We start from the raw sequence: 18148 nt of genomic DNA, 5'->3' as shown, positions 1-18148 counted from the left end.
AAAAAAAAAAAAAAACAGTGCATTAATACGTACTTTGTATGTTATATCTATGATAAACTATATTCTTACAAGAGAGTAAGCTAGAAAAAAAAGGTTTTTTAAATTTGTTTTTTAAAAGATTTTATTTATTTGAGAGAGAGAGAGAGAGCACAAGCAGGGGGAGCATCAGGCAGAGGGAGAAGCAGACTCCCCGCTGGGCAGGGAGCCTGATGCGGGACTCGATCCCAAGACCCTGAGATCATGACCTGAGCCGAAGGCAGACACTTAACCGACTGAGCCACCCAGGTGCCCCTAAGAAAAAAAAATGTTAAGAAAATCATAAGGAAGAGAAAATATGTATCCAGCACTGTAGTATATTTATCAAAAAAAATCCATATATAAGTGGACCTGTGCAGTTCAAACCCATGTTGTTCCAAGGTCAACTGCATATAGCCTGATATGATGGTTTCCCAGAATTTCATCCCAATTGGTCATTTTGTGATCTATAAATCACTCGTGCTAGTTCATGTATTAGTGTCTGTGTTTACTCACTTACATGTATTTTGGTAAAAAAAAAAAATTACTATATATTGAAAGTAAGTATAATCTGCCATAAATTGAAGATGTTTCAGTAAGGAATCGCATTTGACTGTTAGGAACAGAGAGTAGAAATAATAGGCTTAAATTAAGATAGTTTATTTCTTTGTTACTTACAAAGAATGGGAAGAAGGAGTCGCAGGCTCATCTGTCAGCTCTATGGTGTTGCTGGGAGCTCAGGCTCCTCCTCTCCTTCCACTTTGCTCTTCTTACTGGGTGACTGCCATCACCGAGGCTGCTTTATAGCTCAAAATGGCTGCTGAGTCACCAGCCATCAAGCAGGCATCAGAAAAGTAGAAAGACAAAAGATGTGCCTATATGCCTTTTAACCACGGAGCATTCCTCAGAGTCCCACCCAGCAATTTCTGCTTGATTCTCATTGGCCAAGCTTAGCCATTTGGCCTACCTAACTGCAAGGGAGGCTGGGAAATGAGGTCTGTGAAGTTGGGTACAAAAATCAGGGTTCTGTTACCAAGGAAGAAAGTGGAAGTGGATCCTGGGTAGGCCATGAACCAAGTCTGCTTCAGAAGGTAACTGGAAAATTAAATGTAATGAAAATCAAGCAAGAGTATAAAGCCCACCTAGACCTACCGCTCACTAAGGCTCCGGGCCTGAAGTCTTCTCTCACTGTTAAACAGGAAGATTAGTCAGTGTTCCGGCAATATTAAAGACATGCGCTGCCAGAGAGACTTCTCCTCGGTGTCCAAAGGAGAACTGGAGACAGCTTTCTCTCGGTGTGCTTCGAGGCTGCTCAGTCTCTTGTATCCCAAAAGAGAGGTCTCCTCACACATTTAGGAAACAATGGTATAGACCAGCTAAGACCAAACCTTAGCTTTGTCCTGTTTTGGTCACCTTTGGCAAAGCATCTTTAACTTTTTCTTGCAGTATGACACGCTTACATAAAAGGTCCCCTGAGCGTAAAGCTCAGTGAATTTTCAGAAACCTACGTACCCATGTGACCAGCATCCAAATCCAGAAGCAGAGCATAACCGGCTCTCCAGAGCCCCATGGTGGGCTTCCTCCCGGCCACTGCCCTCCACTGCAAGGGCAGCTGCTGTCAGACGAGTCATCTAACCTCGTCGGAGCCTCGTCTGGAAAAGCGGGGTATCACACCGGCTGCGTGGGCTTAACTGCAGACGGTTGAAGGGAAAGCCACCGTCATGGAGATAAAGCGCAAAGCTCATGGTGGATGCTCAGTAGATGGTAGAAATTATCACTCGGAAAATAAGAAGGGAGTCTGTTAACTACCAGCTAGGAAGGGAGAAGGCAAATCCCATCTCAGAAACAACCAGAACCTGTGACTTTGCCCTCCGGGAGGAAGTATGGTCAGGCTTTAGTGCATGTGCTCTGAACTCAGATAGCTAGGGATTCGGGGTCTTGCTCAGTCAGCTTCCTGTGGGATCCTTGGTCTGGGTGAGGCCCGAGCACCAGTGAGTTTTAAAAAAGCTCCCTGGGTGACACTAACATGCAGTGAGGGCTGACAGCCATGGCTCTAAACCTCCATTTCCGCCTCCATGAAATACAGATTTAAAGAGTGGCCACAACGCATGGGATATTTTGTAGACTCAATAGAATTATGCATGATAAGCACTTAGCACAGACTTTATCCCACAGGAAACACTCAGTAGCTCTTCTGTATTATTCTGTTACAGCCCCCGGTTATACATTTGGTCTCAGAAAGGGCCTTTCCATAATATCTTTTACTCCAGGGGTCAGCAAATGTTTTCTGGAAAGGGCCGGATAGTAACTCTCTGCTTCGTGGGCCATGCGGGTTCTGGTGCATCTATTCATCTCTGTGGTTGTGCTGTAAAAGGAGCCCTTGATGGTACATGCACCAACCATCATGTCTCTGCCATTGAAGTTTCACTTACGGATGCTGAAATTTGAATTTCATATAATTTGCACAGGTCATGAAATATCATTTTCTTTTGGATATTTTTTTTCCAGCCATTTCAAAATATAAAAGCCACTCATAGCTTGGGCTGTCCAAAACTGGCAATGGGTTAGATCTGGCCCACAGCCTCACCCCTCTTTTCTCTTTTACCGTTTTATTTCTCCATGTGATAAAGGGTAGGGCAAGGTTCCTGAATTTTCGTATGTTCATTTGTTTGCTGTAGGGCTGCCTCTCAACTGTCTCAATTTCTCTCTTTCCTTCTTTCTCTCTCCCTGTGTCCCTTTCTTTCGCTGTCCCTCCTCTCCCTTTCCATCCCTTCCTACCTCCCCTTTCCTTCCCCCTCCCTCTCCTTCTCTCCCTCTCTGTGGCACACTGCTGGGCAGGGCTGGGCTGGTCTGTGCAAAGGTCTGCTGCCGGAAATAGGCCCAGGACCTGTCTTCCAAAACCCTGGCACAAGATCAGTGGTTTCTGCCAAATTCCAAGCTTGTGGTGAGACTTTTCAAGCCATCCCCTAGCAACTGCCTTCTGTTCTCTCTCCCCCTTTGCGGCCCCCTCTCTCCCCACCCCTGCCATTCAAACTTCCCTAGACAGGGACTCACAAAGAGGACCAGGAATCCCAGAGCTGCTGTACTGGAGTAAATCCATCTGCAGCCCCCCTCCCCGCAGACTGGAGGCTTCTTCTGGTCCTGGAATGTTAACTAGCTTTGCTGTGCCTGTTCTGCTCCAGAGTCCTGTGCGGAGGTCCCCCAAAGACTGGCCCTGTTCTAATTTCTGCTCCGTCTCTCTCAGTACCCAAGGGCCAGGGTGCCATAGTTACTCCCTCTTTTTATTTGTTTAGGTTTCTTTAGTGCATAAAATTACAAGCCTGGATTTTTTTTTTTTTTAAGATCCACAAGCAAAACAAAACTCTAAGAGTATTAGAAAATATAAGAGACTGTAATCACAGACAGTGCAATCACAAACTCCTATGTTTGCCTCCTTGGGATGTGTGTGTGTGTGTGTGTGTGTCCGTCCCCGTCTGTCCATCCGTCCAGAGCAGAGGTCGAGAGATGGCATTGCTGGGTCCCAGGGCACGTGTGCTTTATATTTTAATAGGCATTGCAGAATAGTTCTCAAATAAGATTGTACTAGTAAATGCTCCCACCAGCAGTGATTAAGAGTACCCTTAAGCCTACACCCTCTCTGATGCTCAATATAATCTAACTACAGTACTTAATCAAGAATACGTACATATTTTATTTTAGCAGATACTGCTAAACTGACTTCAGAGTGCAAATTGGCTGCTCTGAGGTACACTCCCTGCAGGGATATGCCTATTTCCCATGCCTTCACCAGCACTTGATATGATCTCATATCTATATATTTTGCCACTCTAAAAGGTGAGAAGATGTTGTCTACTTTAATCATGTTTGTCTTGACAATTGAGTTTTTTTTTTCCCCTTTCCAGAAATATTTAGATCAGATTCATGGTCAAAAAGAAAAGACTTCCATAGTGGTCAAGCACTTAGTGGAGTTGGACAGATTGGACGGGAAACCTGGCTGCACCCCTTAGTGGTCTGTGACACTGGACAGGGCCTAGAAACTCTCTGATCCCCAGCTTTTGAATCTGTAAAATGGAAACAGTAATTGCTTTCAGTGTTCTTGTAAGGCCTTAGCATAGCACTTGGTGCTTATTAAGCCTTCAGTAAATGCTGGTTAATGTGGCATCTGCCAAATTCTTAGGGAGGTGCTCGTCGTACATTCCCATGTTTAATGGCCCTTTTATGAGTAGATCAAGAAGCTGTGGGGCAAAGGAGGGAGAGCAAGGGGTGTCCATTAGCACTGGTCCCCATCTAAGGGCAAGGGAGGTTTTAGTCCTGTGGCTGGGCCTGGAGATCCAGGAAAATCCCAAGGGAGATTTTATGCTTGTCCACAGTCTCACTGAGCCAGCTAACAGGATGTCATATTCTCTGCTTTTGGCTCGAATTCTTTCAGCTCAGTATGGCAACACTGTCTCCTGCTGATCAGAAGCCTGGTGATTATTTATGTCTTTGAGAAGATGGGACTAAAGATAAATTAGTAATTAACAAATGCAGTCCATTTGTCACAACAACTCCTCCCAACCCTGGAGTCCAAAGGGAAAGAATAATCATGAAAAGTATCACCAAAACTAAACTCTTTTCAACACATGGTGCCAGAACACCATTGGATAGCCATACAGGAAAAAAGGGGGGGGGTGCGCCTGGGTGGCTCAGTCAGTTAAGCGGCTGCCTTTGACTCAGGTCGTAACAGGGTCCGATAACAGGGTCCTGGGATCAAGCCCCGCGTCGGGCTCCTTGCTCAGCAGGAAGCCTGCTTCTCCCTCTCCCTCTGTGTTCTAGCTCTCTCCCAGGTAAATAAATAAAATATCTGAAAAAAAAGGAGTGGGGCGCTGGGGTGACTCAGTCAGTTGAGCGTCTGCCTTTGGCTCAGATCTTAATCCGGGAGTCCTGGGATCAAGCCCCACATCGGACTCCCTGCTCAGCGGGGAGTCTGCTTCTCCCTCTGCCCCTCCCCCCTTTTGCTTATGTGCTTTCTCTCTCTCTCTCTGAAATAAATAAAATCTTAAAAAAAAAAAAAAGAAGCTTTATTCATAATTGCCGGGAAATGGAAGCCAGGGCGCCTGGGTGGCTCAGTTGGTTAAGCGACTGCCTTCGGCTCAGGTCATGATCCTGGAGTCCCGCGATCGAGTCCCACATCGGGCTCCCTGCTCAGCGGGGAGTCTGCTTCTCCCTCTGACCCTCCCCCCTCTTGTGCTCTCTCTCAAATAAATAAACAAATAAACGAAAATCTCTCAAGGTTTAAAAAAAAATGGAAGCCATTCAAATGTTCATCACCAGATAGATGAATAGTTACACAAATTGTGATGTATCCATTCCATTGAGAATGCCACTCAGGAATAAAAAGGGGTGAACTGTTGATACAGGCACCCACATAGTTGAATCTTAGAAACTTTAGATGGAGAAAATGAAGCCAGAGACAAAAGAGCACATACTGTCTGATTCCATGTATATGAAATGATAGAAAACTCAATCTACGGTGACAAAAAGCTGATCAGGGGTGGGCTGGGGGTAGGGCAAGGTTAAATAGTGTGCAAGAAACCTTTTGGGGTAATGGAATGTTCTGTATCCCAAGTGTGGTAGTGGTTACACGGGGTAATACATCGGTCAGATGAAACTGTACAATGGAAATGCTTTGTGTTGTATGTCAGTTAGACCTCACCGAGTTTTGTTTGTTTGAATGTGTCCTCAACTGTGAGAAGGCTTGGAAGCTCTGCCCTAGGTGCATTTAGAGGCAAGTGAGCAGATCAGAGTGGTCTCTGGGCAGGTAACCGAAGCTCTTTGTCGTCACAGGAGGTACGAGGAGACCAGCGAGAACGAAGTGCCGGCAGTGGCGGAGGAGGAGGTTTTCACTGAGAAAGTCTCACCTGCTAGGGGCGAGTGCCCAGCGTTAAAGGTAGGCAGGCCCAGAGAGACAGGAAGGGCTGTCTTGGGGAAATAGCCCTCGGTGCCTGGCCTTCTCCAGCCTCAGGGGATGGGCCCTCAGAATGGGGTGACCTGCAGAAGGCTGCATAGGAGCATCCCTGCCTGTACTGCAGGTCATCTCAGTGACAGTAAACTGGCTGTCCCCTCCTCTCTCCTGCCCTCTGCGGCTGCCCTGGTTCTCTGGACTGACCTCACGCTTTATAACCAGATGGGTCTGGGTTCAGATGCTGGCTCTGCTCTCTGGCTGTGTAGTCTTAGGCGGGTGACTTCATCCCTTCCAGCCTTCCTTTCCTCATCTCTAAAATGGATACAGTAATACCAACCTGACTGACAGGTTCTAAGGTTTCAAAGGAATGTATTTCTTTGTTTGGGTCTGCCCAAAGTCCAATAGGAAAAAGGAGTCCAGTCAAGCTCCCCTTGCCACCTCTGCTGCGCTAGGGTTACACACGATAGCCAGATTCACTTTCACTCTGCATAGAGATCTCTCTGTCTTTTCCACCGGCAGGAAATAGAGCACCCTATATTGTGTGCGAGCAGGGCACTTGGGGGTGGAGCTGCGGGTTGCGCACTGCACAAAGGTGCCCGGCCAAGAGGGGCTGGAGAAGAACCTAGGGCCGCCTTCCAACTGCTCCACACCCAGAGGAAAGTCTTTTTGGAGTCTCTCCAGCCAGAAGGGCTGCCTTTTTCAAAATTACACAAAGGCACTGTAGGCTAACAGGGCCCTGCATTCAGGTGTTCTCGTTTGTTTGTCTTTTCCTGGTGACCGCTGTAAAAGAACAGTAGAAAACCTGCTCACCGAGTTGAAAGGCTGAGATTTGTGGATTGCCTCCATAATTCCAGGGAAGTATCTGCAGTTCTTGGCTGCAGCACTGGAGGCCTTGGGTGTGGCTTTGTCAAAATGTGGTTGGCATAGATGTCTAGAGGGTATGAAGTCAAGGGCATCCATCCTTACACTGCTCAGTGAGCTTGTTTGGGGACTGAATATGCTCCAACCCACGTGGAGGAATAGGGGCCCAGTAGTTGGGGCCTTGGGTGCTGTCCTGGCTGTCAGGGCGAGGGCCTACGAAGCCCCCAGCTGTTATCTGTGGGGTCAAAGTCCAGATGACGGGAGTGGGGAGCGGCTGGGGAGTCTGCCCCACGAGTCTCAGCTGGGTGGCCGAGACAGTGTGGATACGAGTGGCCTCAGAGCTCTGACTTCTTCTTCAGGTGGACAAAGAGACCAACACAGAGACCCCAGCCCCATCTCCCACAGTGGTGCGGCCCAAGGACCGCCGGGTGGGCGCACCATCCCCAGGGCCCTTTCTTCGAGGGAGCACTATCATCCGCTCTAAGACCTTCTCCCCAGGACCCCAAAGCCAGTATGTGTGCCGGGTAAGCAAATGCGTGATACTGCCCTCCTCCCCGAACACCTGCTTCCCGAGGAGTAGTGAGAGCCTTGGACCTCACAGCGTTCTGGGTGCATATTCTGATGACTCTTACTTTGTCAGCTGTCCTCAGGTGAGTTAATGCCTCAGTGCATGTGGAGTTAATACACCAACTTAAAAGGACTGTTTTAGGGATTGAATTAGATAAAATATAGGAAAAGCTTGGTAACCTGTACAAGCCCAATGTTTTGTTTTGTTTTGGTTTTTTTTTTTGTCATTCCATCCAGCCCTCCCCTCCTTCTTCTTCACAGCCTGCCCTTCCCTTCTACACGACCACTTGCTAAGATCAGACTGATGACTCACTGTCCCTGAGTGGGCATTTCTTCCCCACTTCCAGGGTGATCCTAGCGTGTAGCCTGAGGTTGCAAAAAGGCAACGTGCCTGTACTATTTAGCCACAGGTTGGTTGGTTGGTTTTCATTAAGCCTGTTGCTGACCTTTAAAACTTAGGGAACGCAATTAAAAATAAAATAAAAATGAAGAGATTTCACATAAAATTCTAGTTTCTCTTAAAAAAAAGAAACTGCCTGCCCCCATGGGCTGCACATTCTCTGACGGCGGCAGTTGGCTGGAGCTAAGCAGCTACCCTTAGATGACTGGCTGATTGGAGAGGGCAGGCTGTCGAGTTCAGCCTGGCCACCTGGCCCTCTTTACCTGTTCTGGTTGCTAGCCTTCTCTTACAGGCTGCACTGGAGCGGAGAAGTCCTACGGTAGGCTTTTGCTCCCTCGCACCTTTCCCTATGTATCCATCTCATTAGGCTACCCCACCTAGGCCGGCCTCCTTCTCTCATTCTACTGTAAATGGAACGTTTTAGCACTTACCACACCTGAGGGGGTCCCAGCCTCCCTCAGGGGTGGCGCAGGTAGGACACATGCCCACCTCACCGCAGTCCTGGGTCAACATCCTTCCTTACCCTCTGCCATGGAGAACCCCAAACATTAACTAGAAGCATAGACAGAACTTTCCCTGTCTAGTGTTCCAATAAGTCATCATAGAAGGAGAAGCCCATGGAACCCAGGCTATATCATCAACCTGCCACTTACCCTTCTATTGTAATTTGGGAGGCAGAGGGGATATTGAGGGGCACTTTCAATATCTGATATTCAGGGGTGCCTGGGTGGCTCAGTTGGTTAAGCAACTGCCTTCGGCTCAGGTTATGATCCTGGAGTCCCGGGATCGAGTCTCGCATCTGGCTCCCCGCTCAGTGGAGAGTCTGCTTCTCCCTCTGACCCTCCCTGCCTCATGCTCTCTCTCTCTCTCTCCCATCCTCTCTATCAGATAAATAAATAAAATCTTTAAAATATAAATAAATAAATATCTGATATTCAGTATCCATGGCCAAAATTATAAGATTGAGTAGAGAAGCTAATTTTTTCATAATATGGCAGTGTCACCAACTTACTAGCTACTTACCAGTTATTCCCCACAAAAACATTCCCCTAGTCCCTCCCAGAAATAACATAAATCCCTCCCCTCTGTGTCACACCTCTAGCTAATTGTTTGAGCTTGTAAGCATCTGCACGTTGGCTGCATATCTTGGGAAAGGTACAAAGGTACAGAGTTTCCTGAAGTCACTGAGTGTAATGTTGATGTTAAGGAATTCCTGAATCACAGGTGTAGAATCCTGCTAGTTAAGCCAGCTCACAGCTGAAGAAGAGAAAAATCCAACTCATGTTGCAAATGTGAATAATTTGAAGGATTTAGAAAAGCCCTTAGGATAATGGATGAAACCTTCTGGTTTGGGCAGAATTACCAGTTTTATGACTGTGCAATGGAATTCAAATACAAAGTAAAGAAGATCACTCATCAGAAAAATCACACCAAAGAAATTAGTGTTTGATTCATTCTTTTTCGTCAGAATTAGAATGCAGTTGTAATTTTGTCAAATGGAAGACAGAAGATATAACTTTTATAAAGTGTTTCCCCTTTCCAACTAAAGACTCAAAGTTTCTTTCCCCAATATTTACTATAAGATTCTGGTCCCCTGTTGTTGTTTTTTTGTTGTTGTTTTGTTTTGTTTTTTAAGATTTTATTTATTTATTTATTTGTCCGAGAGAGCGCACAAGCAGGGGAAGCGGTGGCAGGCAGAACAGGCAGAGCGAGAAGCAGGCTCCCTGCTGAGCAAGGAGCCCAATGCCGGACTCGATCCCAGGATCCCAGGATCAGACACTTAACTGACTGAGCCACCCAGGCATCCCTGGTCCCCTGTTTAGATGGACTCGCTTTCAGTGGCCCTTTCCCAGGATTGGCATCTTCAAATAACCAGGAGCTCCGATGCTATTTATTAAGCATCTGTAACACACCTAGCACCACGGGGGGGGGGGGGGGGGGCCCTTCCCATGTTTCATTATCTGGACCAAATTCCAACCCTGCAAGGCTGCAAATTAAGAAATCCTCCCCAGGCAGCGTGCATCCCATGCAACAGGCAGAAAGGGCCTCTCTTACAGCAAAGCCAAAGTGATGTAAAGTGGAGAAGCAGTTATCATTCATTTTTATGGAAAATTTTTTTCAGCATTCCCAGACCTAAAAAATAACCTCTCTCAGGCTTTTCTGATACCTTGGGACACGGCTCACTAAAAGATGCACAACATAAATCAAGATAAAGCACAGAAGCTCACAGACAGGGTTCAAAGCTATGGGAGCTGGATGCTGAGATGCTCAGCGTACTGCTGAGGAAAGAGCGTGGTGGTGCCCCGTCCTGCTCCGGGTGCGGCTGCCTCCATAAGGGCTCACTACAAAACAGACACTGAGTGTTGTTCTATGTTTTGTCTTTTTCATAAAAGTGAAAATCCTCCTCACATTTCTTTTGGCTAGCGAAAACAGGGACTAATGTGGGTCTTTTATGAAAGCAAAGCGATGTCACGTGAACTTTCAGAAAGCAGAGGTGCCTGTATTTTTCCTTTTTTGCTTTCTGACTGTCCTACTTCAGCCCAAGGTTCTCTCTTTCGTGTAAAATCTTACTGAAGCCTGCAGGAAGAAGCCAGTGGTACAATATCCTGAATTTTTTCCTATCATTTCCCCTAAAATTCTGTTGGCATATAGTCTGGTAACGACTTAACCCTCCGTTTTGAACCCACAAAATGAGTACGACCAAATTCCCAACAGGAAATATTGGGGTCTGGGCCCCAACCTACCCTCTGGGACACATCTCCATGTTTCCCAGTCTGGGACTTACAGCACTCTACTTCTGGTATCCAGGCCTATGCCAGTCAGGTTCTTAACGGAAGCAACAGAAACAGACTGTGAGAGGGACGCCTGGTGCCTCGGTCAGTTAAGCGGCTACCTTCGGCTCAGGTCATGATCCCAGGATCCTGGGATTGAGTCCCACATTGCTCAGCGGGGAGCCTGCTTCTCCCTCTCTCTCCCTCTGCTTGTGCTCTCGCTGTCAAATAAATAAAATCTTAAAAATAAATAAATAAAATAAAATAAAAAAAGAAACAGACTGTGAGCAATAGATGCGGGAAAGAATCTTTTGGAAAAGAAACCAAGTAGCTCACATCTTCATTGGAAGGGTTGGAAGGCTGCAGAACCAGCCTCAGAAATCAGATGGGAAGAGGGCAGGCCAGACCCCAAGCAAAATAGCCCACAGAGCCTGTCAGCTGAGGTTACTAGCAGTGCTGCTGCTAAGCCTGGCCCAGCTGGTCCCACTGCTGCTGCCGGGTTCGACATCAGTACCTCCCCCAGAGGCTCCTGCCCTGCAGGAGGCCAGAGCAGCTCTGCCTGTTGCCACCACCCCTCCTTCCCTCCCTGAGATACAGATATGGCCTGCTCATGGAACAAAAGCAGGTGGGCTCATCAGCTCCGAGAGGCCCAGTAACAGAGCATTGGGTCCAGCTAACCAGGTTGTGATCCAAGGCCTGAGGCAGTTGCCCCCAATGGGCAGAGCCTGGTCCTGTGCCTGCTGGTAGCTGCAAGCAAGGCTGGGAAAGGTAGACTCCGGCACTGCCAGCTTCCTTGATGGAAGGTGGGCTGTGTCTCCCACCTTGAGTCCTAAGCTGGGGATTTCCCCACCCATGGGATGGAGTTTGGGATGCTAAGCAGCAACCTTTCCCACAAAAAAGCACATGTTTTCTGTGTCATCTAATCTCAGAAACAGCCCTGCAACGCACATGGTGTCTGCCCCGTTTCACAGATGCGGAAATTGAGACTCAGAAAGTCAGAGCACTTTGCTCTGGGTCACACAGCTTATTGGGTGCAAAGCCAGGAGTCTGACTGCAGAGTCCACGGCCTTTCTATCACTCAGAGCCACCGCCCAAAGGACTTCCTTTGCCGTCCCCCAGGCTACTTAAGACTTGTCTCTTCTGCTGGCCTGATGCCACACTTCTGCATACCAGGTGTCCTCTGCTGGCTTCACCCTTCTTTGATCTTCAGCACAGCCTGGTGTCATTTGGTTAGTTTCCCTGAATTGGGCCCCCCGCTGAACTTGAAGTCCATGAGCATAGGGACAATGTATTATACTCCCTCCAGCTCTCCACAGCCCCTGTGTATTTGACACCTACCTAGTTCCCAGCGGTGCTGTCACACACGTTGGTCGGCTCACCCTGACCTGATGAATACAGTTCTTCCAAAGTTCTCATTCTCAAACTAGCTGCCTGTGACTGCCAGTTATTTCACCTCTTTGTTCCTGGTTTCCATAGTTATTACATGGAAATATAACAGAGCACCGATATTCTCTACCATGGCTGAGATTAAATGTAGCAAAACATCTTTACGTTAGGAAAAGATAAGTTGAAGGATCTAATGTGGTTTCCATCACTCTTCTCTAACATCATCATTGACCCGTGAATGGCTATAACCTAAGGGTCAGTCATCCTGATGAGTAAGTCTAGTTGGTATGACGCAGTCCGTGAGCGTCACCTTTGGATCGGAGCCGTGTGGGATAGAGCCCCCTCCTGGTATGATATCCAGCCAGTGCGCTTGTACAAACCCACGCCCGTCAAGATGGCCTGTGCCTCCATCTGTACCTCGTTTCATCTCTGAGCCCTCCGTGCATCCCGGGGGCCAGGAGAGGACCTGGCCTTAGAGTCAGACTGACTAGACGTTCAACTCTCGTTCTGATGCTCACCAGCCTTGTGGTTTATAAAAGCTTCTTAATCTCCCTGGGCCTCAATTCCCTCCATTAGGACTGTTTGAGGATTAAACGTAGCTGTCCATGAGGCACATGGCACACATCGTTAGGACCGCTTCTGTTATTCTCTTTCTGGTTCCCGTCCGGACTCTGCCTCCTGCGGTAGCTTTTGTCAGTTACGTCCCCGGGGTTGCCTTGCCCATCGACACTGCAGAACTATTAATAGCATTATTACCAATAATTATCAATAACCACAAAAGTAACGGCACAGACAGCTTCTCGGGAGAGAGCAGAGAAGTGGGCAGACAGCTGCCAGAGCGACGGGGCTCTGTTGCATCAGCCCGTGGCGATCGCACCGCCTTGCAAATGTGACTTGAGAAAGAAGCCCCTGTGCTGCGTACCCTGGGATGTGCTGTCACTGCAGCCTCCCTCGCCGGCCCCCCTCTGTCAGGGGCACTCTTGGTACAAAAGCACGATCTGCGGCCACGGAGGTGGAGTACTGGCCCTCTGGGGAGAGTACACGAGCAGGGGAGAGCTCCCAGAGCCTGTCTGCGTGTCTTATCTTGGACATTTCGGACACGTGTATCTTGCCGGTGGCTCCATCCGAGCTCCATGGGTGACAGGGAAGAGTTGGTGCAAACAGGCCCTGGCGTGGTAGGTCCGGGGGAGGGGGGGGCGGCGGGCATTAGATCCTGGAATCACACTATCTGGTGCCCACCCCATGGCACTGCCAGCCACCTGGGAACCCCGCCACCCTTCTGGCCACAGTGTGCCTTCCGGAGGTACTCGAGTTCTAATTAACTTCCCAGGACTTTTCTCCTGCAGCTGAACCGAAGTGACAGCGACAGCTCGACGCTGTCCAAGAAGCCACCTTTTGTTCGAAACTCCCTGGAGCGGCGCAGTGTCCGGATGAAGCGGGTAAGACAGCCACCGCAGAGCTGTTCGTACGCCTGCCCCACAGTCATCTCCCCAGGCGCATGCCCCCGTGTCTGACCGTTTGTTCTCAGCCAGTGGTGTGAAGAAGGTTGCTTTTGCAAGCGTGATGGTGGTTATGAACTGTAAGGCCTGTGTAGGCGCTGGGGAAGGTGCCCAAGGGTAAATGTAACTTTAGGATGATGATGAATAGGTTAGGTCCGGGGTGTGCGTTCTTGGCCTTATCTTCTGGGGTAGAAATCAAAGTCACTAAGAACTAACCAACTCAAGGTGTCCCAGTCACTGATGGAAGCTGCCTCTCCTCACACAACTCTGCTCAGTGTGTCATCCAGCTGACTGAGCAAAGGTTCTGACAGCCCTCCCTGCTGGCAGAGAAGCCAGATACCTCCAAGCCGCCACCGGAAGTGGGGAGGTGTAGATGGGCTTCTCTCCGTCCAGCTGGAAAAGCACCGGGAAGAGGCCACAGCCTGCCTTTGCAGAGAAATCTCCCCCTGCCTTAGGGAGTCTTGGCTCAGAGATCTGGGTGGGACAGTCTTAGGCAAAGGACTGACTCCTGGTGTGCGCTTTGTTACGAGTCAGAGGTACAGAAATGCAAACGGGCCCTTCCCACTCTGGGCTGTCAGCATAGAAAGACTACAGTAGTTCTGGGGAGTTTGCAGAACCAGAAGAAACAGGAGTTGGAATGTCAGAAAGACAGGTAGAGAGAGCAAAACAAAAGGAACATGCTGGGAGAGAGTGCCAACAGCCCCAGGCAGGGGAAGGCTCCTCCACCCCTCCCACAGACCTCCCACAGACCTGCTACTAACAGCAGAGTCAGGAGTAGGTCCTTTGTCTGTCACCACTGTGCCCCCAAGTCTCCAGAACTAGAGAGTGCAGGAGAAAGGAAGCCACACAGAAGAGGGTGCACACAGCTGGCTGCAGGGGAATATGGACATGGCCTCCGGTGACAAGACTGGCCAACTGCCGGCCTGGGGTCCCTCCCTCCACCGCTGTCTGCTGTAGTTGGTGCTGCAGAGTGTCTGGAGCACCGAGAGTCTTCTGGGGAGGTTACTGACAATGCACATTTCCCAGACCACACTCCCAGACAGTCTCATTCAGACAGCAGGGGTGGGGTCCTAGAAACTGCATTTTAATAAGCTCCCTGGAGTATTCTGGAGCAGGTGTTCCATGATCCACTCCTGGAGAAATGCCTCTGGAAGCACCTGCTTGCTCCCCGCGCCCCCCCCCCCCGCCCCCGCATTGCCTACAACTCCCTGTCAAGACAGGCCCTCACAATTCGCCCTTCACCTCTTCTCCTCTTAGCCAAGGGGAACACTTAGCCCTGGATAGATGGATCCGAGCCTACAGTTCCTTCAGGCCCTAACTGTGATCTGAAACACAGGAGAGTCCGGAGGCTGGGCCGGGGCACTTGAGCACTAAGTCCTTCTTCCATTGCGTGCCTGAGCTCTGTCTCTGCTTCGGCCTGTCCAGGACTGGACATCAGTCAGAACAAAGCACCTTCATTTGTTACTCTGAGAACTTGAGTTACAGAGACCCCTCAGCTGGATTTCCTGGCCCTGCTCATTTACGAGCACAGACTAGACCAGGCCCTCCCTAGAAGGGCATTATAGAGCTTCTGCACTGAGCTGCTTCACGGTCCCACAAGTGTGCTTGCCAGCCTTAACTGAGGGTGGCTCTCACCGCAGTGTTTTATGTACCATTTCTCAAATCCATCTATCAGCCCTTGTGTTTGTTTTCTATGGCTGCATAACACATCACAGCAAACTTAGCAGCTTAAAATAATACAAATTCAGTATCTCATAGTTTCCACAGGTCAGGAGTTCAGGCACAGGTTAGCTGGGTCCTCTGCTCGGGGTCTCACCGGGCTCATATCGAGGTGCTGACTGACTGCATCCTCCTGTGGAAGTTTGAGTAGGGAAAGATTCACTTCCAGGCTCCCTCAGGACATTGGCAGAATCCCTTGTCTTGTGTTTTCTTGCTAGCTGCAGGATAGGGGCTGCTCACAGGGCCCAGAGGTCATTCTCAGGCCCTTGCTATGTGGCCCTTTCCACCATACACATTGTGTCTTCAAGGCCAGAGGAGACCTGTTTCCAAGAAGGGCCTAGTTCACCTTTTCGGGGCTCGCTGGATTGGGTCAGGCCCACTCAGGAACATCTCCCCTTTGACTAACTCAGAGTCAACTGATGACTTATTTAATCATGGGAGTGCTATCCCATGGTATTCACAGGCCACCACCCCCCAACACTGAAGAGGAGGGCATTCTCCAGCATGTATGTTGGGGGTGGGAATCTCGGGTTCAACTTAGAATCCTGCCTCCATCAGTCATTTAGTTATTTTGTAATCATTACTGTTTTTTGATCGAGAAGGAGAGTAAATGGTTGCATTACTCAGGATCTTTTACATACAGATAACTGAAGAATTTGAATATAACTTGAAAATGCGAGAGGGAATTTACTGGCTCGTTTAATGGAAAACCCCAGGAGGCTGGACTACCTTCAGGCATGAATTGAGCCTTTGTTGAGACAATGTCATCAAGCCTCGGTCCCCGTCCCGTGGCATACTGCTCCTCCCACGTGGCTTAATTCTTAAAAAGGGTCACCCCTTATGGTGGGAAAGATGGCCGCGATCAGTTCCAGGCTTATGTCTTGCTGGCTTCCCAACCTCTGTGTAAAGACTCTTTTTTTCCAAGGAGCTCAGCAAAAGTGCCAGAATTGAAGGTTATTGCTGGGCTTGGACAACATACTCACTCCTGAAGCAGTCACGGAGGTTCTGACTGCCCAGGTTTGGGTCACATTCCTGTCCCTGAAGTCCTCTGTGAACCACCATGTGGGCTGAGCGTGGAGGAGGAGTGGATCCCCAAGGGAAGATGTTACTGTCAGGTCAGGGAAGTGGGTGCTAGACAAGCAGAAACAGCAGAACATAACGTCAGGAAGACATGACGGCTCCCTCAAGGAGGCACAGACCTGCACTGAAGAAATAACTTCAGAGCAGGATCATGGCAAGAGCCCATTAACCAAGTGTGAATGTTGACGTCACTGAGAGCCGGGAAGCTGGGCCGTGTGGGGAGTGAGTGGGTGCGGTCTGGAGCCAGCTGCCGGGGCTAGAGTCTCAACTTTACCCCCAGCCCCATGCCTGGGACATAAAAGTGCTCAATAAACATAAGCTATGGACCTGGGAGAAATCAAGGCAGGCTCTGGGGGAGGGGGAGCCCCATTTTTTAAAAACTAGAAGCCTGCAGATAAACAAAGGGGTGGGTTTTTGAGGTTCAGGGGGGCAGGTTGTTGGGGCTTACGGGACCCAGCCCTCTAATAACCAGTCAAAGCTCTCCCTCCCCCCGCAGCCTTCATCGGTCAAATCCCTGCGCGCCGAGCGCCTGATCCGCACATCGCTGGACCTTGAGCTGGACCTGCAGGCGACCAGGACCTGGCACAGCCAGCTGACTCAGGAGATCTCGGTGCTGAAGGAGCTCAAGGAGCAGCTTGAACAAGCCAAGAGCCATGGGGAGAAGGAGTTGCCCCAGTGGTTGCGTGAGGATGAACGCTTCCGCCTGCTGCTGAGGATGCTGGAGAAGCGGGTGAGAGCCATGCAAGAGGCAAGGGAAGCGGCTTGGTCTGCCCTGGGGGACTGCCCCATGTGGCAGGGGAGGGAGACCAGAGCTTGGAACAGGGCCTACAATCCTGTGACCCACTAAAGAGTGTTCCCAGGGCCCCTCATTGCCATCAGCAAAAGGATCCAGGAATCCCTTTGCCCAGTAAACTTTATTAACTCTTGACCTGGCTGCCAGGCCCTTTTGCTGCATTTCCATGTTTATGTGTGCAAGGCCTTATTATTCACACTTTTGTTCATCAAACATTGGGTACCTAATCTGCTCTGGGGTACACACTTGAATAGAATAAATACAGTACTCTGACCTGCCCCAGTGTCTGCCCATGCGGTCCCACAGAGTACGCATCTCCAAAGACACACGTTTGCGTATGGAGGAAGTCCCTCACTGGGGAGAACTCCTGAAGGCACTTCTCTGGGCCACCACCTGGAGGAGAGGAGGACAGGGGATCTAGGAGCATCTAGCATCTAGATGCTGTCCCTCAGCTGCACAGGATTCTCTGGGTCAGAAAGCTCCAAAGTAGCAGCAGCTTCGGGTCCTTTATGGCCCTGGGGTTTATCTTATCTGTGGCTAGCAAATGGTGGGTGCAACTTCATGGGGTCTGCAAAGCTGGCAGTTTCTAAAGGGCTAAAAAAAAATCGCTTGTTTGAGCTGTATTTAAAGGAATTGGATGCCTTAAAAATTTGACTTTGGCACCAGTGGGGTGGTGAGCTGACAGGTACCAGCCTGTCATGAGAAAGTAATAACACAGGGTCAATACACAGAGGCCATCTGCAGCTCATTTATGTCTCTGCTACTCCAGGACTGTCACCCATGGCAGGAATGACCTTTGCTAGTTTTCTCTGCACACAGCCAAACAAGACACCTTACAGAGGGTGCCTGCCTGGGTTGCTGGGAGAGCCATTAGCTGAAGGTGCAGCTCTTGGCGCAGGCGATAATGCCACAGTGTAGGAAAGTGGTGGTGGGCTTCTGAGGTGTGGACTAGCTGGGGGGCTTCAAATGGACTCTGATAATTCAAGAGTTCCAGAAATGTTTATTTCTAATTTATTACTTGTACCCCATATACTTATAATAGGTAAAGTCAGGAAGGGAGGGAGGGAGGGAGGGAAGGAAGGAAAGGAAGGCTGACCTCTCAAATGGCAAAAG

General features: G+C 49.3%; 1 protein-coding gene across 4 annotated transcripts in view; it reads left to right on the top strand.

Moving 5' to 3' along the window:
- Window positions 1–18148, top strand: part of WWC1 (WW and C2 domain containing 1) — a 149274-nt gene that overhangs the window by 126710 nt on the left and 4416 nt on the right. Inside the window, exons 18-21 of one of the 4 annotated variants that reach the window (XM_025867074.2) lie at window positions 5842–5944; window positions 7180–7344; window positions 13291–13383; window positions 16739–16972. In XM_025867074.2, coding sequence (XP_025722859.1) covers window positions 5842–5944; window positions 7180–7344; window positions 13291–13383; window positions 16739–16972 — 595 coding nt within the window. Of the gene's footprint in view, window positions 1–5841; window positions 5945–7179; window positions 7345–13290; window positions 13384–16720; window positions 16991–18148 lie in introns of all 4 variants that reach the window. The other 3 variants (XM_073890163.1, XM_025867073.2, XM_073890158.1) reach the window with 3 other exon arrangements.

This window comes from Callorhinus ursinus, unplaced genomic scaffold (genome assembly GCF_003265705.2).
Source record: "Callorhinus ursinus isolate GAN/ISIS: 27379988/994484 unplaced genomic scaffold, GSC_fseal_2.0 scaffold3, whole genome shotgun sequence".
NCBI lineage: Eukaryota > Metazoa > Chordata > Mammalia > Carnivora > Otariidae > Callorhinus > Callorhinus ursinus.
The sequence above is the reverse complement of the archived record's forward strand: the minus strand, read 5'-3'. Positions and strand labels throughout refer to the sequence as shown.